Source organism: the organism of the source record quoted next, unplaced genomic scaffold (genome assembly GCF_019419815.1).
Source record: "Pyrus x bretschneideri cultivar Hongxiangsu unplaced genomic scaffold, Pyrus_bretschneideri_v1 Contig1, whole genome shotgun sequence".
Lineage (NCBI taxonomy): Eukaryota > Viridiplantae > Streptophyta > Magnoliopsida > Rosales > Rosaceae > Pyrus > Pyrus x bretschneideri.
The window spans coordinates 2,744,768-2,767,407 of NW_025999390.1; the positions used below are offsets into that span (position 1 = coordinate 2,744,768).

At 37.1% G+C, this 22,640-nt stretch overlaps 3 protein-coding genes and 2 pseudogenes across 3 annotated transcripts; 2 read left to right on the forward strand and 3 right to left on the reverse strand.

Moving 5' to 3' along the window:
* Positions 1-1,744: 1,744 nt before the first annotated feature.
* On the forward strand, positions 1,745-2,378 carry LOC103955506 (copper transporter 5.1-like). Its single transcript, XM_048579135.1, has one exon. The coding sequence runs from the start codon at positions 1,832-1,834 to the stop codon at positions 2,288-2,290; it is 459 nt and encodes a 152-aa protein (XP_048435092.1). The 5' UTR covers positions 1,745-1,831; the 3' UTR covers positions 2,291-2,378.
* A 557-nt stretch (positions 2,379-2,935) lies between these two features.
* LOC103952930 (G-protein coupled receptor 1) lies at positions 2,936-6,234 on the reverse strand. The gene is made up of 9 exons (XM_009364642.3): positions 5,909-6,234; positions 5,525-5,556; positions 5,252-5,421; positions 4,952-5,046; positions 4,268-4,369; positions 4,115-4,171; positions 3,757-3,900; positions 3,532-3,602; positions 2,936-3,380 (listed from the first exon to the last, which is right to left on the reverse strand). The coding sequence occupies exons 1-9, from the start codon at positions 6,089-6,091 to the stop codon at positions 3,275-3,277; spliced, it is 960 nt and encodes a 319-aa protein (XP_009362917.1). The 5' UTR covers positions 6,092-6,234; the 3' UTR covers positions 2,936-3,274.
* Positions 6,235-7,648: 1,414 nt separating this feature from the next.
* On the forward strand, positions 7,649-11,428 carry LOC103952943 (disease resistance protein RGA2-like). Its single transcript, XM_048579130.1, has 2 exons — positions 7,649-10,611; positions 10,845-11,428. Exon 1 carries the CDS (start codon positions 7,733-7,735, stop codon positions 10,598-10,600), a length of 2,868 nt encoding a protein of 955 aa, XP_048435087.1. The 5' UTR covers positions 7,649-7,732; the 3' UTR covers positions 10,601-10,611; positions 10,845-11,428.
* A 147-nt stretch (positions 11,429-11,575) lies between these two features.
* Positions 11,576-14,808, reverse strand: LOC103952952 (annotated as a pseudogene).
* Positions 14,809-17,390: 2,582 nt separating this feature from the next.
* LOC103952924 lies at positions 17,391-19,491 on the reverse strand (annotated as a pseudogene).
* Positions 19,492-22,640: the final 3,149 nt, after the last annotated feature.

Here is a 22,640-nt window from a genome sequence, read left to right on the forward strand (position 1 = left end):
TATTTGTGGAACAAAATTCTTAGCAAAAATACAAATGAACCCTAAGAAAACACTTAAATGCTTTTGGAAACAAGAAAAAAACATTTTATTTAAAAACGTCTTCAATAATTTCAAAAGCACTTCCGATCGAGCTCTTATTATTGTTTGTTTTTGGTAATTAAACTAGAATCACAAGATACAAGAGGGCGCCTTGGAGTGTAAGTTTTGTGCAAAGTGAGTATTTTGGTCGGTTTTGTTACGTGGTGATTTAAGGCTCTCGAGTCTATAGTTTGTATACAATTATGTACTTATTTCTGGCGTTTTCATTCAATTACTTTCCTATATCCAACGTTTGATTATAGGAATGTGTTATTCACACATTCTTTTTTTACTTCTCACACATCCTCTTAATTTGCGACCGTCAAATCAAAAGAGTTAAAAAAGATTAAATGATATAAATTAATAAAGAGTATGTAAGAAGTAAAAAAGAAAAAAAATGTGCGGATAGAACGTTGCTTGATTATAATAAGCCTTGTGATGATAACGATATACAAACTGATGGTCATCGGGTATGAGTTAAGGATGGTCATCTGATACCGGGTGGATTGGTGGTTGTACTCATGTAGGCTTGGATCATTATTTTCCATAATAATATACAATTTTAAGACTAAAATAAATCCTAATGACGCTCTTAGCGGGCCCCTAACCTTGATTTGTTGGAAGAGATCATCATTGAAGTTCAAGGATAATGATGGAGTGCTGTCCTTGTCCACGGCTTGCTTAAGGTATTGTTTTTCATGATGGAATATTTGGGTAGTGGATATTCCTTGAAAATAATTGCATCGAACCAACCAAACTCGCATGTGCAAATCATAAAATCCTACCACACAATCGTATTGATTTCGTCAAAAGATAAAGTTGAATTACGCTATTATTGTTAGTTCATTATAAAGTTTAGCACGTATCAGGTATATAAATATGATTGTTTTCTCTTATTTGTTAGAGAAAAAGGGGATGAAATGAAACTACTTTGCTAAGAGGATTCTCAAATCATGTTCGTTTATCATATATCGTGTGATCAATTTTTATCAAGTACTACTCATATTTAATTTAAAATAAAAATATTTAAAATAATTTCTGATCCTCTGAATCCTTAAAAAGAAGATCCGGAAAGAATCCTTACAAGGAAGATCCGAATAGCATCCTCGTCATTCACTACTTTGGGCCTTTGTTTGGGGTGTTCAGATTAGATGGCACTTTTGGTCCGTAAAGTGTACTGTCTGCAGTACAGTCTTGAGCATCTTCGACCCTTGTACTGCATTTTGGGTTTTTTTCTTACGACAAAATTGCCATCAAGCCCAAATCCATATTTTAATTAATTAATTAACTATTTCCAACCAAAATATTGCAATAAATAAAAAATAAAAAATGAAAAAGCAACAACAACCGGTCAAAATCATCCTCGCTGGGGGTCCGTTTTAACCCATGCTTAGCGGGGCCCCATATTTTCCAAATTTCAAATCAGCCCCTACTGTTAATCACAATGAATCGAGACATTAATCATCCCGCAAAATTAGGAAAGAACGTCCAGATACCCGCAGAGATAAAACCGTAAATAATAACAACTCCGAGGGTGCATCCCAACGCACATCTCGTACCAAACAATATAGTTGTACTACACTCCAAACGGATCGAAATTTCCATCCAATAATTTTCGTTTTTCTAAATTTCTTACCCATACGTCTTCCGCAAGTTTTCTTCTCCAAAATCCACCCCCCTCCCCCCCCCCCCCAACCCAAAAAATCCGCTGCTCCGACTTTCTCTCTCTCTCTCTCTCTAGAAATCGGAGAAGATGATGCACATGACCTTCTACTGGAGCCGGCAGGTTACGCTCCTCTTCGACTCGTGGAAAACCGACACGTGGACGAGCTACTCGCTCACGCTGCTCGCCTGCCTCCTCGTACCGGCCTTCTACCAGTACCTCGAGAACCTGCGGGTGCGGATCAAGCGCGCAGCCTCCTCGTCTTCCCCGAAATCGGAGTCCGACGCGCCGATCCGGACCCCGCTGCTCGCCGCCAAGCTGGGCGGCGCCGGAGGAAGGTTCTCGGCGGGGCGGCTGGCGGAGAGCGTGCTTTTCGGAGTCAACTCGGCGATCGGGTACATGATTATGCTGGCGATCATGTCGTTTAACGGCGGAGTGTTCGTGGCCATCGTTGTGGGGCTGGCGATTGGTTACTTGGCGTTTCGGAGTGGGGACGATGAGGTGGCGGGTGCGGTGGTGGAGACTGATAATCCGTGTGCGTGTGCTTAGAATTTTCTTGTATTATTGTGGTTGTTTGTAATATATGCGTTGCTTTGTATTTAATGGTAAGTCGGCAGATCTGCTTTCATTTTGTTCATCTTTTGCTTTTCAAATTTGAATTTTCCGAATCTGCTGTGCTGATGATGATGATGCCGTTGTTCGGCGGGGCTGTGGTTTTGGCGCCGGGTTTTGGTCAGTTTTCCGGAGTTTATAGGACGTTTTCAGGAGAGATTTTTCCAAGTAGCCAGTTTTCAAACAGATACTCCACGGGTCACAAGACAAGCAAATACTCCATGTGTTATAATACAAGCCAAGAAAGGATATGCCTTTCATGTCCGTCCATATGTCATAATACAAGCGAAGGTCAATCTTGAGTCTTCCTTGGATCAATTGAGAATGCCGCATGTTGGCTCGAATACAAAGTTCCAACCTCATCATCTACAGATCTCTTGTCGAGACTTGTTCTTTGCATCTTCCTTGGTTGCTGATGGCTGCGGCGACGGTCCTTGCAGCACAGTGAGTAGTTAGGGTTACTAGGGTTTGATCTTCTATTTTGGGTTTAAATCCTTGGCTTGGGTCCCTTTGTTTTGTTGCTTGACCGGTCATACAAAATTACCAGAAAAAAAAAACACCCGAGTACATAACAATAAAAGGTTTGGGAACAACATCATGACATTCCTAATAAGCGATCAAATCAGGACTTCTCTCTACACGTAAAATGTACAAACTTGACAAATCCACCTTTGCATAATCACAACTTCTACACCAAACTATCTCTAACCAACCCATCTACCACAACAATTTCAATCAGTCTCAATATGGAACAAGTAGAATTTGAACATGTTAGTCACATCGGAATTACCGTGGAGAGGAGGAGCGCAATCGACTCTGCACTGATGTACTTCGTTGTGTTCCTCTTCCGTTCATTCCATCCTCGGTTAAGTTAATGGGATAATGTTGAAAAAATGGGCAAGTCAAAATATGTCCAACTGGCTAGTGCTCATCTTCAATTGTCAGCGCCACTAGTTCACTCTCTTGCTGTTGGTTCCTAAACTTTGAACTGTTGGGAAACCATCTTTTAAGCCTGTCTGGCCAGAACCTAATGGTTTACAAACACAATCATTCACTTAAGTAAGAATAATGCATCCTAAACCCGATCTCTAAACCTCAACAATAGTGATCACAATAAAATCCGATCTTAAGTATTGAGAGATTGATATTGGAAAAAACACAAAGCAACTGTGACTTACAAATCCAATCTTTCATATATTGCCCGTCGTACTGAGGAGTTCAAGCCATAGGCTATGGAGTTGAACAGGCCCTGTAACAAGTATAAAAGTAATAAATTTCATCAGGATAATAAAAAAACTAATAAACTAGAACCCATTTAGATATGAACAATGTTCTTCGAAACGTGAATTGACCATTGTACCAAAAAAAAGAAACTAACTTGCCATAGAAAATTAGTAAGTTACCATGAGTGAAGCTGTCCCAACATCAAGAACAGAGAGCCAAAATATTTTATGACTTGGTTCAATAAAGTCATGAATGCGGTTGATTGTGCTAAAGGCCCATGATCCTATCAGGATGAGCGGATAGTACCCCCACCGGTTCAAAGCCTGTTGAATCAAAGCAATGGAATACAATTAAGATGAACAGTTGAAGGTACTTTTTTAAAGAGAAACTATTGAATGTACAGTTAAACAATCTAACGTACATGTAACATGAGACCACTAAAACATCATAAATATAAAACTTCCACATTTCTGTGCCTATATATATACGAACTCAGTCTGAGTCTGACCCTAGGAAACCAGTTGCAGCACAAAATACCTTCATTTCTGCTCTAGAATCTGATTGGTAAGTCCGATCTGACATGCCAGCTGCCATCTATAATTTCCAAACCAGAATAATGATCTCAACAAGTGTAAAAGTGAGTGGAAATTATTTGTTCGCAAAAAAATAAATGCTAGTGAGAATACATACACGTCTCGCATTCTTCAGCATGCTTATCACTTGAAAATATGTAAAACCATTGTAAAGAATTGCACCCCAAAGTGGCATATAAAATGTTACAAGGTGAAGCGCCTGTAAAAATGGGTGGAAAAATTAGAGCACAGAGAAGAAAACTTAATTACATCAGGAAGCTACAGTCAGAACTCCAAATGAGCGAATTGTGTAATAATGACTTGAGGTAGTTCTAAATTCTAATACAAATGACGCTTAGATTTGTAAAGATAAAACTTGTTTAGAATCTACAACACATATATCAAGAATTAATGAAATACAGCTATCAAAATTTAGAACTACGACATATTAAAACATTGATAAATCTTCATGATCAACTTAGTCTCAGTGTAGATATTGCTGTTCATGCAGTTATACCATGAGTAGGGCATAGATTTTACTCCATTAACATTTTTACATTTTTAATCTAAAGTTATGGTATCTTGCCAACAAATCGATAAATACAGCATCGATGACAGCAGCTTCCACATTCCAAATGTTCTCCCAGACATCATAAAAAATTCTTCACTTCCCCTCTATTTTTCATAAAGCACGGTGCACTACAATAATAAGCACACGACCAACTTTTTTACAAAAGAAATCTAGAAATTCCTATGGCCTAGGAAAGTAAAACATTTCAACTAATAGGTACCATGTCCTTACCTTTCCAGCACGCCCTGATTGTGACCAACACCATGTACCTAGGTGGCTATGGTTATTCCCAATAGAGCGCACAACTGTCACAACTAATGAAGTCCCTGTGAAGAGGAGAAAAAGAAGCAAATGAATTCTAATGAGCCTCACAAATTATACATAACGAAAACCAAATTTATCAGATAGAAAATAACTCCTTTTTCTAAAACCATTATTCTATCTCTCATCGGAGGAACAGAAGAAGAAGCTAACTCAACATCACTAAAAGAAAAACGAGAGATCTTTTGGCAACAGGTAAAAAGGTCATACCCCAAACATACAAATGAAACATTGCCTCCATATCTTCAACATCAGTTTTGTGTCTAACAACTGTGCGGTGCAGTGTAAAAGCGATCGTGGTAGTCCATAAGAAAGATGCTACATAGAAGAAATGAGTACTGTAGCCGTGCAAGTAACAGAAAAATCCTCTGGATGGATCCCTGCGCACGAAAGCAACTTACTTTATAATCGCTTAGAACCCCAATCAGATAAAATTGTTGCATTATCCAAATGCACTTGTCTGGGAGGGAAAAGTGAGCTTACCCAACCATGCTGAAGAAGCTACAAAGCATATCCTGCATTCCAAAATAACAATAGCAATAAAATTTCCAACTTTTTTTTTTTACTTCCATTTTCTTCAAAATTTAAGTCAAACACTGAAGAAGAACAAAGCCCTAAACCCTAATTTATCTTGAATCCTTCAAGGTCAATCCACTATACAAAGCCAAGAGCTTCAAATTTTTCTAGCGATTTTAAACTAAAAATTAAATCCAAAATTTTATAGATTTTTGTTCAATTTCCGAGTTTTTACAAGTTTGCAGAAATAGAACACACCCCCCCGCCCCTGGAAATCGAGCAATTAGATCTAAAGACGCAATCAATTCTTATCACTTTTCAGCAAAATTTAGAGAGAGATAGAGGAAGTACGGAGAGCGCGAGGTAGAAGACGAGCTTGAAGGAGAACTTGCGGAGCTCTTTGAAGAGGACGTAGCAGAGGACGATGAACCCCGACCCGGCGAACGAGAGGCTCGCCGCTCCGGCGTTAACTGCTGTCAAGACTTCGCGATCGTACGCTGTCAGACCTCCGGCGACTTGCCCCGTCGCCGCCATTTGATCGCGCCAATAGTCTCAAATACACGGTCGGCCTCAGAGAAACTTCAAAACGCTCCGTATTGTGTTTTGAGTTGACGGCAGTGCTCGCTTCTTCGGTCTGCTGCATTAATTCCACGTGACAGACGAAGGAAATGACTTGTTTTTTACGTGTTTAATTACAAATTTAGACTCGTATTGATTTGTATCCAAAATGATTCCCGTTGGCAAATCTGTCAATTTTAATTGTATCCTGTTCATGTTTGTGGCCTATTTAAGGGTGTTTTTAGAACGACCAAAAGTATTATAGCAAAATAAAAATATTTTATAATATTTTTTGATAGAAAAAGTTATAGGTGGACAACATTTTTCAAATGCTTTTAGATAAGCACTGGATGCGGTTCTATCGGAAACGCCTTTAACAAAAACGTGGTCCGACTCAAAAGCTTATGCATAATTATTTTTAATAATTTTGTTTGAATTGGTTTTAGAAAGATTAAAGCACTTCCCAATTGCTTTTGACAGAAAACTAAAAGCACTTACAAATTATATAATTGCTTCCAGAAAAATTGCCTATTAGATACTTCTTCATGAAAAAAGATGCTTCTTAGGGAATCACTTGAATGTTTAATAAACAATTTAACGAGTTTTTTTTTTCTTAAATACTTAAAGTATACTTATGAACAAAAGTATTTCTTACAATAAAATATATTCAGACGAACCTGATATTTCATCATTTTAGACTTCTGAAAAGGAATATATACCCCCAAACTTCATCTCAACTGGTCGTTAACCAATTCTTCAATTTAGTTCTCAAAGTATATTCTTGGCTTCTCAAGGAAACCCATGATAATTTCTAACTAATATTATAGTGAATACTAATAAATATTGAAGTTAGGGTCCCACCTGGAGATGGACAGTTTTCAAGGAAGGAATTGTTTGGGGCAGTTGTTAAAATTCCCGATTAGGTTTCTGTCTACTCTCAATCAAATGTTTCATTTCTTTAACCAACCAGATAGATCATTAATGCACATGATATCATTATTTTAATTATAGTTTGTAAAAAAAAAAAGTTTTTTTTTTTTTTTTTTTTTATAACGAACCATAATTTGACATATGCGCATACATTTTTCAAAGAGTGACTTCATTGCGTATTTATGTTAGTTTGTGATTTGCATGTCATGAAGAATGACACTCATACATGAAAGAAGCCAAACAATATTTATTATGACAACAAGTGTTTAAACTTTTCGTTTTGTGTTTTTAACGAATCATTTTTAGTATATGCCAATTAATAATTTGTAAGTCATAAAAAATGACTCATTACATATAATAAAGCCAAACAATATGCATTAGTGTAGAAACTTTATATTTTGTAGTCTTATGGAGTCACACATATATGTCAAACTTGTATAATAATTGAACGCCTTGTCTTTCTTAAATGGTAAGGCTTGATTTTTTTCCCTTTTACACGTAATTACTTTACTTGATTTGATTGACTTGGAATCATCGTATAATTAAGCTTCCTTTACTTTACTTGATTAACTTGGAATCATCATGTATATTTAAGTTGGATAGAAGAGAGCCAATGCCGCAAACCATCCTGCATTTCTTGTTCATCATTTCTTCTTCCTCCGTCAACCAAATTCTGAGGCTGAAAAAATGGCAGACGGCATCATTTCCATGCTACTGGATCGGCTGGCTTCAATAGCGTATGAGTACGTTGACGAGGAGGTGAAACTTGTTTTGAATGCCAAGAAAGATGTTGAAGAATTTGCTGGCAATCTCAATGCTATTCAAGCCGTTCTCGAAGATGCGGAGCAAAGGCAAGTGAAGGAGGCCAGCGTGAGGACCTGGTTGGATCAGCTCAAAGACATATCCTTCGAGATGGTGGACGTGCTGGACGAGTGGAACACTGACATGCTAAGACAGGAGGTTGAGAAGCAAGAACGAGAAGGTGAAAATGCTGTTGCTAACAAGCAGAAGAAGAAAAAGGTACCTCTCTATGTTTCCCGTAGTTGCTTTTGTTTTCGCAAAGCCAGAGAGGTAACTTTTCGCCATGACATTGCAAGTAAGATAAAAGATTTGAATGGTAGGCTAAGTGCGATTGATGAGCAAAGAAAAAGGTATAAGTTTAAACACATAGAAAGAGTCATTCAAGAAATACCTGATCGACGGAAGACTTCGTCTTTTGTCGTCGATTCAGACGTATTTGGTCGAGCAAAGGAAAAAGACATTCTGATCACAAAGTTGTTGAGTGATTGGAAGGGGCTCCTTATCATCCCTATTCTAGGGATGGGAGGAATGGGGAAGACAACTTTGGCCCAACTAGTTTATAATGATGTCACAGTTAAAACCTATTTTGAAAAGAGAGTGTGGGTTTGTGTCTCAGACCCCTTTGATGAGGTTAAGATTGCCAAATCCATAAGTGGTGATGAAGACTCAAGGTCAAATGAGTTGGATCATGTCCTGCAATCCATGTTAAGATCCATCGAGGGCAAAAGGTTTCTCCTTGTCCTAGATGATGTGTGGAGCAACGACAGTGAAAAGTGGGAACGCTTAAGGGCACCACTAATCCAAAGTGGTGATCATGGCAGTAGAATTTTGGTGACCACGAGAAAGCATGAGGTTGTTGATATGATGAGAGCAACAAGTGACATGATTAATTTGGGAGAGCTAAGTGAAGAATATTGTTTGTCAATCTTCAATCACATGGCATTTTCTGATAGAGGAGTAGATGAGTCTAAGGCGTTCGAAGATATTAGTAAAAAAATTGTAGGAAAATGTAAAGGTTTGCCTCTTGCTGCAAAAGCTTTAGGCAGTCTCATGCACAACAAGAGAACAAGGAGGGAATGGCTAAATGTTTTAAATAGTAAGATATGGGATCAAGAAGAGGTGGAGCAAAAAGTTTTCAAACCGCTACTACTAAGTTATTATGATTTGGCCCCGTCAATTAAATGTTGCCTTTTATATTGTGCTAGTTTTCCTAAAGATTATGAGTTTCAGAGAGATGAATTGATTGATCTATGGATGGCACACGATTATCTTAATTCAAAAGAGAATAAAGATAGAGAAGTTGGTGAAGCATTTTTTGATAACTTAGTAGCACGGTCTTTTTTTCAAGATTTGGTGAAAGATAGTGTTAGTGGAAAAATTAGAAGTTGCAAGATGCATGATATTGTTCACGACTTTGTGCAATCTCTCACCAAGAATGAATGTTTGATTATCGATGTTGAGGGTGTTGGCGATGAAATAGAGGTTATGAGTAAAAAGGCTCGCCATTTAACCTTAAGATTGAAATATGATGAGCCACTCCCACCTTCTAATGCATATTTCAAAAATCTGCATACAATCACAATTCTTCCTCCATCCTTTCCTGAAACCATGACCGTAGACTCCAATTTTATTTTGCAATTGAAATGTCTTAGGACATTAAATTTGAGTTACGTTGGCATAAGTGAAGTCCCAGATGAAATTGGTGAATTGATACATTTGAGGTATATTGATTTGTCATGGAATGATGGTTTGAAAACATTGCCGGACAGTATCTGTGAGTTGTACAATTTGTATACCTTGCGCCTTTGTTGCTGTGAGCAATTTGAAAAACTACCTGATAACATGGGAAGGTTGATTAGCTTAAAGCATCTTTATGTTGATGGTTGTGTTTCGCTGGAGTACATGCCAAAAGGGATTCGTAGATTAAAGAAATTGAAAAGAATTGATGAGTGTGTTGTGGTTTGTGGTGAGGATGAGAACAAAGCAGCATTACAATTGGGAGATCTGAAAGTCTTGAACCTTGAGGGCAGTCTCAACATAAGTTTGCAGGGGAATGTGAAAGATGAGAATGAGCTCGAGAAAGCACAGTTGTGGCACATGAACCAACTCTTTCATCTGCGAATTACTTGTCTGGATGTCCAATACAAGCAGCAAGCAAGAAGCACTGTTGAAATACTGAATGTCTTACGACCGCACGAAAATCTGGAATCTTTAGACATTTCTCATCATTCGGGCACCACCTGCCCCAATTGGATGATGTCTTTGCAAAACTTAAGAATCATCCGTCTAAATGAGTGGTATAATTGTGAGTTTTTGCCTCCTCTTGGGAAATTGCCATACCTTGAAGAACTATCTCTGTGGAGTATGCAAAAGGTGAAAAGGATTGGTGGTGAGTTTTTGGGAATAGTCGACCAAGATTACGCAACGTCATTGAAATCATCATCATCATCATCATCATCCTCATTTTTCCCAAAGTTGAAACAACTCATAATTTACGACATGAATGCCTTGGAAGAGTGGGAAGTAGGCGTGGAAGGGTGGAACAAAGAGGATTCTGAAACTTCAATCATGCCATGCCTTTCCTCCGTAGCAATTGTGGATTGTCGACGCCTCAAAACACTGCCAGACTTCCTCTGCAAAACACCGGTGCAAGAGCTTATCATTCGGGGTTGTCCGAATCTTTCAGAGCGTTGTGAACAAGGCAGTGGAGAGGAGTGGCCCAAGATTTCTCACATCCCAAACATCAAAATCTGATCATAAATCTGGTAACTAAGCTCTACTTATCTTATTTACGCATTTATTTATGTATCAATAACAAATGCTATTATCATATTTGTTTAATTTGCTTATTTTTATTCTTCATAGGATATAAGAGGTGACTCGCGATCTAGGCATATATATTTAATTTCTTTGGAAAGGTATTTCTCTTCTTTTATATATATAAAAAATAACTAATGGTTATTTGTCATTCACAACCAAAGTTTCCTTGCAAATGCAGCAATTGGCGTCCTCTCCGAGCTTCTTCAACCCTTGGTCCGTGATCGTGATCACCGGAAGATTGGCCACTACCTGTTTGCTCGCAGGCGGGGCCCTCGGAGCCGCCCACACGTCATCCAAAATCCCCGGCCGCAAAACGCTGTCGAGGTTGTCAATGAGCGACTGAAGTAGATTTACCGAGCTTTCCGAGTTCTCTTCGTTTCCGGGACCCGACTCATAAGGGCGCGGCCTCCTCGTCTTCCCTGAAATCCGCCGAGTCAACGCGGCGATCGGGAACATGATTATGCTGGCAAACAAGTCGTTTAACGGCATTGGTTGGCGTTTCGGAGTTGTGGCGTTGGATACTGATAGTCCGTGTGCGTGTGCTTAGAGATTTATCGGGTGGATTTAGTAATTTTATAGAAAGGATTCTATAGGCTGCAGCTTGCTTTTGCCAATTTGCATTTGCTTTCTATAAAAATCTTGTATTATTGATGCTGTTTGTAATTTACACGTTGCTTGAGTTCTAAGCAGAAGGAATACTTCGTCTACGATTTGGATGTTAAGTGCAAAAATTCGCCATCTTCAATCTTCACGAATTTGTACCTATAAAACAATTAAACATCTTTGATCAATGACCAAAGACGCGCCCACAGAGTGTTGGGTTTGGCCAATAGCTCTAGATACCTAAGTCAAGTTTATTTTAAAAGGAGGAGGGTTTAGGAATAATTGCGTAGCAAAAGCTTCTAGAAATTGGTAAAAATGAGATCAATTTTCACCTTTTCTTGGATTCATTGATAATGACACAGTTTGGCTCAGGTACGAAGCGCCAACCCCATCCTCTTTGTCGACGCTTGTTCTTGGGACAACATTGTGAAATTCCTAATCAAAGACCAATCAAGACTTTTCTCTACAGGTAAAATTGTACAGCTTGACAAATCCATCTTTGCATAATCACAGCTTCTGCACGAAATTCTACTCTAACCAAACCATCTACGGATAAATCTACCAGAACAATTTCAACCAGTCCTAATGTGGAACAAGTAGCATTTGAAGATGTTAGTCAGATCGGAATTGCCATGGAGAGGAGGAGCGCAATCAACTCTGTACTGACGTACCTAGCTGTGCTCCTCTTCCGTTTCTTCATTCCATCCTCAGTTAAGTTAATGAGATAATGTTGAAAAAATGGGCAAGTCAAAATACGTCCAACTTGCTGGTGCGATCTTCAATTTTCAGCGCCACTAGTTCACTCCTTTGCTGTTGGTTCCTAAACTTTGAACTGCTGGGGAACCATATTTTAAGCCTGTTTGGCCAAAACCTAATGGTTTCCGAACACAACCATTCAGTTAAGAACAATGCATCCTAAACCCGATATCTAAAAGACTAAAACTCAACAACAGTGATCACAATAAAATCCGATCTTAACCATCGAGAGATTGATATTGGAAAAAAACACAAAACAAACGTGACTTACGAATCCAATCTTTCATATATTGCCTGTCGCACTGAGGAGTTCAAGCCGTAGGGAGTTGAACAGGTCCTATAACAAGTATAAAAGTAATAAAATTTCATCAGGATAATTAAAAAAAAAACCAGTAAACTAGACCACAATTATGCATGAACAATGTTCTTTGGAACACAAAATGCCCATTATACCAGAAAAAGGTACTAACTTGCCATAGAAAATTAGCAAGTTACCGTGAGTCCAGCTGTCCCAACATCAAGAACTGAGAGCCAAAACATTTTATGACCTTGTTCAATATAGTCATGAATGCCGTTGATTGTGCCAAAAGCCCATGATCCTATCAGGATGAGTGGATAGTACCCCCACCAGTTCAAAGCCTGTTGAATGAAAGCAATGGAAAACAATTAACATGAACTGCTATTGAATGTACATTTAAATGGTCTATAACAAAGTCTGAGTCTGACCCTAGGAAACCAGTTGCAGCACAATACACCTTCATTTCTGCTCTTGAATCTGATTGGTAAACCGAATCTGACATGCCAGCCGCCCTCTATAATTTCCAAACCAGAATAATGATCTCAACAAGTGTAAAAGTGAGTGGAATTATTTGTCCGAAAAAACAAATGACAGCACCAATACATACATGTCTTGCATTCTTCAGCACGCTTATCACTTGAAAATATGTAAAACCATTGTACAGAACTGCACCCCAAAGTGGCATGTGAAATGTTATGAGGTTGAGCGCCTGTAAAAATGGGCGGAAAAATCAGAGCACAGTGAAGAAAACTTAATTACATCAGACAGCTATAGTCAGAACTCTAAATGACCGAATTGTGCAATGCTGACTTGACGTAGTTCTAGTACAAATGATGCTTTGATTTGTACAGATAAAACTTGTTTAGAATCTACAACACAGTGTAGATATTGTTATTCATGCAGTTATACCATGAGTAGGGCATAGATTTTACTCCATTATCATTGGTTATACATTTTTAATCTAAAGTTATGGTATCTTGCCAACAAATCGATAAATATAGTATCGATGACAGCAGCTTCCAAATTCCCCTCTGTAAAAATCCTCCCACATATCATATAAAAAATCCTCACTTCCCCTCTATTTTTTTTTTTTTTATAAGCACGACGCACTGCAATAATAAGCACACAACCAACTTTTTGCAAAAGAATTCTAGAAATTCCCATGGTCTAGGAAACTAAAACATTGCAACTAATAGGTACTATGTCCTTACCTTTCCAGTACGCCCTGATTGTGACCAACACCATGTACCTAGGTGGCCATGGTTATTCCCAATAGAGCACACAACTGTCACAACTAATGAAGTCCCAGTGAAGAGGAGAAAAAGAAGCAAATGAACTCTAATGAGCTTCGAAAATTATACATAATGAAAACAGAATATAGCATTTAGAAATAACTCCTTTCTCTAAAACCCTTATTCTATCTCTCACTGGAGGAACAGAAGAAGAAGCTAACTCAACATCACTGAAAGTAAAACGAGAGATCTTTTGCAACAGGTAAAATGGTCATACCCCAAACATACAAATGAAACATTGCCTCCATATCTTCAACATCAGTTTTGTGTCTAACAACTGTGCGGTGGAGTGTAAAAGCGAACGTGTTGGTCCATAAGAAAGACGCTATACGGAAGAAATGAGTACCGTAGCCGTGCGAGTAACAGAAAAATCCTCCGGATGGATCCCTGCGCATGAAAGCAACTTACTTTATAACCGCTTAGAACCCGGATCAGATAAAAAATTTATATTATCCAAATGCACTTCTCTGGGAGGGAAAAATGAGCTTACCCAACCATGCTGAAGAAGCTACAAAGCATATCCTGCATTCCAAAATAACAATAACAATAAAGTTTCCATTTCTTTAAACTTCCAGTTTATTCAAAATTTGAGTTAAACACTGAAGAACAACAAAGCCCTAAACCCCTAAAATTTATCTTGAATCCTTCAAGCTCAAGTCACCAAGGTAAATCCATTATATAAAGCTAAGAGCTTCCCATTTTTCTAGCAATTTAAAGAAATTAAATCCATTTATAGACTTTGTTCAATTTCCGAGTTTTTACAAGTTTCCAGTAATAGGACACACCACGTCACCGGCAATCGAGCAATCAGATCTAACAAACGCAATCAATTCTTATCATTTTCAGCAAAGTTTAGAGAGAGAGAGAGGACGTACGGAGAGCGCGAGATAGAAGACGCGCTTGAAGGAGAACTTGCGGAGCTCTTTGAAGAGGACGATGAACCCCGACCCGACGAACGAGAGGCTCGCCGCACCGGCGTTAACTGCCGTCAAGACTTCGCGATCGTAGGCCGTCAGACCTCCAGCGACTTGCCCCGTCGCCGCCATTTTGTTCTCTCACTCTCTCGATCGCGCCGATAAAGTCTCAAATAACTCGCCCTCATACTCTCGGTACACAGGAACTTCAAAACGCTCCGTTTTTGTACTTTGAGTCGTGACGGCGGTGGTCGCTATTTGCGTCTGCCGCTTTAATTTCGTGGAAGGATACGAGTTATTTATTACATGTTTAATTACAAATTTAGACTATTGATTTGTGATTCATGATGCCAAATGTGTCAATTTCTATTTTCTTGAGACCATTTTTGGTGTTTTAACTTTCAACTATTTATGTTTTTGGTGATTATATCGTGTTCATGTTTACGTCTTATTTAACAATGTTTTTAGAATAGCTAAAAGCTTTACCGTCAAACAAAAATATTTTATGATATCGTCATATAAAAAAAGTTCCAGGTGAAAAGCACTTTTCAATGCTTTTAAAAGTGCCGACGTGCTTCTACCACAAACGCTTATAACAAAAGTGTGGTGCGGGTTAAAAAACTCCATGCATAACCACTTCTAATGACATTGCGTGATATTTAGGGATGACAATTCTAATCGTTAAACCCGATAATTATAGATAATCGTCCGAATGGATTGGATTTGGGTATGAAAATTCGGATATATTTTGGACATGGGAAAAAACCGTGAATAATATTCGGTTATGGTTTTGGATATGGTTATAGGGATCCCCAATCCGTATCCGTCCTCGAATCCAAACCGAATTATATATAATATAATTATATACTTATAATATAATTATTGGATATAATTATATATAATATAATGGTTTTGGATATAGTATTTATATATTCGGTTATGGTTTTGGATCTAATTATTCATTTAATCCATTACCTTGAGAATACAAAAGTTGCATTTTGTGGGCAAGTTAAAAAGTTTTGATATGAATCAAAATCTATGAGAATCCAAACCAATAGTACTTATGGGAGATATCAAAGATCAGCCAACATTATCAAAGTTTAGCTTTAATTTTTATGTTCAACAAGATCCATTCATTAAATTATTTTATACATCAAATATTTAATGGTAAAATTAATATTTACTAAATTATCATGCATCAATTGAAAGAATATATTTTTTGTATTGACGAAGATGGGTATAATTGTTAACCGATGGGGAATCCGTTACCCAATAGGTGTGGTTATGGATAATACCCGATGATTAATTGGCAGTTATAAATATGGTTAATTTTCATGATTGTGGGGATGGATATAGCATTTTCGGCCCCAAGTTGAACCGTTACCATCCCTAGCGAGACTGTTTCCAAAAAAATCGCCTATTAGATGCTCTTCTCCATGAAAAAAAAAATCTAGTAAATACTTCTTAAGGAGTCACTTGACTTTTGAATAAACATTTTAACTATTTTTTCCTAAAATACTTATAGTAAAAACGTTTATAAGCATAAGTGTTTCCTACAAAAAAAAAAATGTATCCAAACGAGCCCGAAATTTCACCATTTTAGACTTATGAAAGGGAATATATACCATGTGAAACTTTGTTCAAAGTAGTGTTTAAAATTTCTTCGATACGGTCGATATTTCTATGGAAATTATCCAAAAAATCAGAGAACGATATGGAAATGCGAAGTGAAGTCTAAATTTTACCTCATAGTGTTTAGACTAAAATTGATAGATATCATCGACATTTCTAACACATATGTTAAATATCGAAGAAGCTTTTTAGTCCAAACCAATGTTTGACAATCTCTAAAGTTTTATTTTAAATTTCCATCATCTCCATCGAAAACAATCGATATCAATATCGATATTCGATATATCTGTCGATATTTTCACAAATTTGCATATCGATATTTTCATTGGTACAAATATTTTAAACACTGGTTCAAAGAAATGTCACCTCAAGTGCTTTTATCTCACATCAAGTAGCAGTTAATCAATTCTTCAATTTTTTTTAGTACATCGATATTTTTATACTAAAGGAATCGCTCATGCATTAAGAGAGATTTTTCAGTGTGACCGGCATACAAGATGATACACCACATGTCACTATACAAATGATCTGATATGTGTGTTAAAAAGTTAATAACTTAAAAAATAAAATTTCTCACAATTTATATAAAAACACGTAATATACCCCGTGTTTCTTTTACAATAAAAAATTTCTCCTACGTTAAAGATGGATAGTTTTCAAACTTTCAAGCCAGGAATTGTTGGGGCAGTTGTTGAAATTCCTGATGTTACTGTGAGGACGTAATCAGAGAGGGGCAGTTGTTGAAATTCCTGATGTTCCTGATGTTCCTGATGTTACTGCGTTATTCGTTTGTATAATATTGGTGTTGGAACTTCTGAGTCTACCTTGATTAGGTTTCTGTCTATTCTCAATCAAGTGTTTCATTTCTTTAATCCAACCACATGGATCATTAATAGACATGATATCATTATTTTAATAACAGTTTGGGAAAGAAAAAAAAAACTTTTTTTTTGTTATTACGAATCACAGTTTGACACGTGTGCATAAATTTTTTCTTATTTTTAACAAGTAACTTCAGTACGTATTTATGTTAGTTTTTAATTTGCATGTTATGAAAAATAACATTCATTACATGAAAGAAGCCGATATTTATTTTGACACGAGTGCTTAAAACTTTTTGCTTTGTGTTTCGTTTTGTGTTCTTAACGAGTCTATAAACTTTAGGTTTTGTACGAGTCACTCATATATGTCAAGTTGTAATTTTCTTACTATTAAAAAGCCAAACAGTGTTCATTACAAAGTATAATATATTTGAATTCCTTTCTTTTTCTCTTAATCAGTACAAATTGTTTTTCGTATTAATTATTTCCAACTTTCGTTGCCCTAATTTTTTGCCTCACTTGTTATCATGCTTTTGATGCTACTATTACTGTCCTCCTCATTTGGTGCTACATAAACAAATGGCCTAACTACTAACCCTTCATCGAGTCCTGAAGACCTTCTAAGATCACAACCACATCACTCATCCTAGGCCTTCGCTTTGGATTGTGGCTCAAGCAACTGTAAGCCAATGCAGCCGCCTTTCGAGCCCCTCGGATCGAATACTGTCCCTCCATCATCGGGTCTATAATCCCGTCGAGCTTTCTCGGATCCTTCAAGCGAGGTTTTGCCCACTCCACAAGTTTCTGTTCACGACTGGGGCAGGTATTATCTATGCATCGTTTACCTGTCAATAGCTCTAGCAGAACAACTCCAAAACTATAGACGTCACTCTTGGTCGTCAAGCAACCTGTGTTCAATTAAGTACGTACTAAACTTGATTAGTTTGACTTATGAGAGTCTAAACAACTAATTAAGTACTAAACGTGATTGGCTTGCCTGTCATTATGTATTCAGGGGCTGCATACCCCTGTGTCCCTATTATACGTGTAGTTATATGTGTGTCTTTTCCTTCTGGACCGTTCTTTGCTAACCCGAAATCCGAAAGTTTAGCTGTATAATCCTGGAAGGGTAAAAAATTGATTCAAAAATTCAATCTTACAACTTTTCAGTTTTTGAATGAGCCTCCTGAATGTTTGCGTCCAATTATTTATGATGATCAAGTCACGTTCGATTGTTGCTTAGTTGTATTGGACTTTTTGCGACCTATGTAGCACGGAAAAAGAAGTGAAAAAATCACATAACTTCAGCAAGATGTACAAGGGAGCTCCGAAAGAAGAACATACAGAGTCCAGCAGAATATTCGAAGTCTTAAAATCTCGGAATATGACAGGCTTGTGATCTGCTTCATGGAGGAACGCTAAGCCCTTCGCTGCCCCAACGGCGATTTTCATTCTTTTCGACCACGACAGAGGAGTAGAATAACCTGCATTTTTGGAGTACTTGTTAAACAAACTTTTTGCAGCTGATTAATTAACACAAATTTATCCGGAAAAAATAGAAAAACAACTCACTTCTGAAGAGTTGATTTTCTAAGCTTCCTCCTGCCATGTATTCATAAACTAGGAGCCTGTGCTCGTCTTCACAACAATATCCAATCAGCTTCACAAGATTTGGATGCCTCAGCTGCCCAAGAAATACAATTTCTGCCTACAAACAAAGAGAGAGAAAAAAAAATGCAATGCCATTTATACGAAGAAGGCCATTATGGCCATTTGAAATTCAAATGTTAACGTTAAGTGTAGTAATTTTCACATTCTCAGTTTCTCCTTTGTCAACACTCTCCCCTCTTTATTTTTTCCGTTATTTGCCTTCATTTTATTCAATCATAAATTAAGAAAAAAGAAAGAAGGGCAGTAGGAGAAATGAGAATGCAAAAATCATTTTTGACGCGCAATATATACACATGTACACATGTAAGAAACGAACCAGCCATTCTTTGTGGCCTTGCAAACCATCCAAGTCCAACAGCTTGACAGCCACAGGCTGAGCCTTCAATCCAGGCCTAACTTTGTCACCAACAAACCCTTTGAACACGGGTCCAAACCCACCTTCCCCGATTAGACTACTCCATGAAAAATTTCTCGTGACAACTCCAAGCTCCGCGAGCGAAAACACGTGAAGGTTGAGGCTGATGAGGGGGTTGGAGAGATCGTCTGCAAAGAGAGCCGAGCTCAGATCATTGCTTATATCGGAGATGGAGAGTCTCTGCTGCAGGGATGGGGTTTGCTTTAGAACTGGCTGCTGCAGGCGGCTCTCTGGATCTGTAGTGCTCTTGTAACAGCCTGGGATGATGCATTTCCATGTGAGGATTTTCTTTTCAGTCATATCTTGAGAAAAAAAAAACTTGGAAATTAATTAATTTGTTGTAATGATGAGGAAGTTGTTATGTATATATGAATGTGAAGGCTGCTTATATATATACATATACATATATTCTACCAAGCCATCTGCACATCTTCGTATTTTGTTGGGGACGGCTATAATCACTTGCCTACCTCATTGACTTGTACACCACTAACTTCTTTTAGAAAATTATGAACCAACCGCACAAACTACAGCAGCACCAAATAAGTTACAGTTTAAAAATCTCATTTTTTTCAATAATAAAATCGCCATAAGTAGTTGGACGTGTTGAGAGTATCAATCCCAGATCGAAAAAAGCAGAGATTTTACATGTGATTATAAAGTTGAACTAGTATCTATATTGATGAAACCTCAATTTTTTTCAGCTCTAATCTAAAACCTGTATATGGGGTTATATTTGTTTATCAATTTCATTATCATGTCCAGTGGGGTAGGTGTGAGTAATTGGCTGTGCTGAATTATATATTTTGGTTAATAAGGTGTTAGCAGGTCAAGATCAGCTTCAGCCAGCTGGAGTGCAAATATACCAAATGTGTATTTCGTCAATGTACTTTGTAGAACTAAAACATGTCTTTTGGGCGGACTGAAAACTAATGTGCACGACGAACGATATAAAACAAACCAAAAACTGTATACGTACAGATAAGCATTGACATGGAGGAACTGAAAAATGGCCAAGTATCTTCACTCAAAAAAAAAAAAAAAAAAAAAGGAGGTAAATTGTCTGCTCCTGTTTGGTGCACTTTCCGTCCTTTTTTATTTGTGCAATCACAATTAAACCACATCAACATTTTATATTTCTATTGATTTTTGTCTTATTATTTCTATAAAAAAAAATCAATATAAAATATTGACGTTGTTTAACCGTAACCGCACAAAATAGAAGAGGATTGAAAAGACACCCAAACATGAGGGCAGACAACCTTCATGCATGTCGAGATTGCTGAATTAATTCAAGGATTAATAATCTGATGCATGTCAACTATAAGTCTACTAAAATGAAAGGTAAATTATACAAAACTACATCAATTATGAGTCGAACCACAATCTCATATCTTATATTTTAAAAATTACAATGTCATACCTCATATTACGAATTTATTAAATATCACACATTATCGTACGAATTTATTACAATATTAAATCTCCGTCAATTTTTTTTTTAAAGCGACATCTCTACTCCCTAACCAACTGGACTAAGAAATTAATTAAAAATTAAAAATAAAATCATTTAAATATTTTTATAAAAAAAATGTAGGATCCACCCCTTACAATTAAATATAAAATCACCCTTCTTTCCCAATCTACCCGACGACATCGTTCTTGCCCATCTCCGGGCACCCCAACCTCACCCATCTCCTCTGCAACTCCAAATCGCCCTTCACCACCATCCCCATAATTTCCACCCGCCTCACCACCACCACCCTAAACCCAGATAAATTTTCTGTCCATTTTCATAAAAAAGAAAATAAATAAACCAGATAAATTTTATGAAAACCCAAATTCGTCAAATCCAATTCGAAATCTCACTATCCTTCCCACCGTTAGCCAATAGCCCACCTCAAATTGCCAAGGTTTTGACTAAAAAACTCATGCCCATAACTACAATTAGATCGACATAGGGAAAGTAGCGGGCATCGATGATTGTGAGGTCGAGGTCGCCGTGCAGGTAGGTCACTCGCTCTGACGTCTTTTCGATCATTTCGTCGGCGATCAATGTACAAAACCCTAATTTTGTATACGAGATTTACTGGGTGGGTGTGAATAGTGAGAAAAGGCTGGGTTTATGGGGTTTGGCGTTGCTTGTAGGCAGAGGAGATGGTAGTTGCAGAAAAAACTCGTGGTGTCTGGGAGAGAGGTGGGAGTTGCAGAGGAGATGGGTGAGGATGGGGCGCGAAGAGATGGGGCGAGGTTTTGGGTAGAATGAGGACGAAGGGTGATTTTATTTTTAATTGTAAGGGTTGGGTCACATCTTTTTTTTTTATATAAATATTTAAATGATTTTATTTTTTAATTAATTTTTTAATCTAATTGGGCTAGGAGCGAGATCAACTTCAAGTTATGTCAGCATTTAGCAGATAAAGTAATAAAAAAACTGATGAAGGTCCTAACATTGCAATAAATTCGTAAAATGAGGTATAACGTAGTAATTTTTAAAACATGATGTATAAAATTACGGTTCGATCCATAGTTAAAGATAATTTTGTGTAATTTATCTTAAAATGAATAAATTTCTCTCATCGCAACGAAGTTTATTTTATAAAAAAAGGGCTAATAAAATTAGCATATGCCTCGCAACTGATCTCATGGAGTCATAGTGGAACCATGGATGCTCATTGATGAAGCAGGTAAAAACTGGAAAGCTACCAGATTTCATGGTCAAAGGGGTGGAAAGGGGGTGAACAAATCAATCTACCAGATGTAACTTGTATATAAATTCGTGGGAATTTTACCAAACTCCTCGCGTGCATGCTTTTTGAAATGATAGTTTATGAGCATCTAAGCACCAGCATTGACGATTTTTGGTGTACCTGGTCGTATTCTAATTTTAATTTTACATATCTTAATAAACACATAAAGAATTAAAAGAAAAAAGTAAATTCTACATATAATATTCAGGTATTGTCTGTTTTTTATGATTTCTCTTATTTCAAGTAATTAAGCATGTATCCTCAATGCATTTTCATGAACTATATTAGTGAATTAGTGCGATTTACACATTAAAAAAGTTATCATATATATACTATTCTTTATTTAAATCATTAAAGAGGGATTTCAACCATTAATTGCCACTTCATGTGATTTAAAAAATATTATTCAAGTAGATGGTCTCTCTAATCCATGCATTTTGTATATCAGTTTAGGTCCACAAAAATTAAATTAACCACTTGTATTATGACTTTTAATGTACCGAGCATATTCTAACACACTAAAAAGTCTCTCATAATCTACCGCCAACCACATAATACTATAAAATTATGGATTTCACAGCAAACAAACAATAATAAGCCCCTTAATTAATGATTAAATGATTTATAACTTAACATTTGGACTGCAACTTCGTATGAGTTATACCTGGATTAAACCCAAAGCAGTGCAAGGGAATTGGACCGAAAATAATAAGCCACAAATTATTAAACCAGTTGCAAGAATCATCATAGTTATGATCTAAAGAAACGATTTTCTTACACTTTTACAAAAAAAATGCTAGAATCATACCTGCATAATTCAAT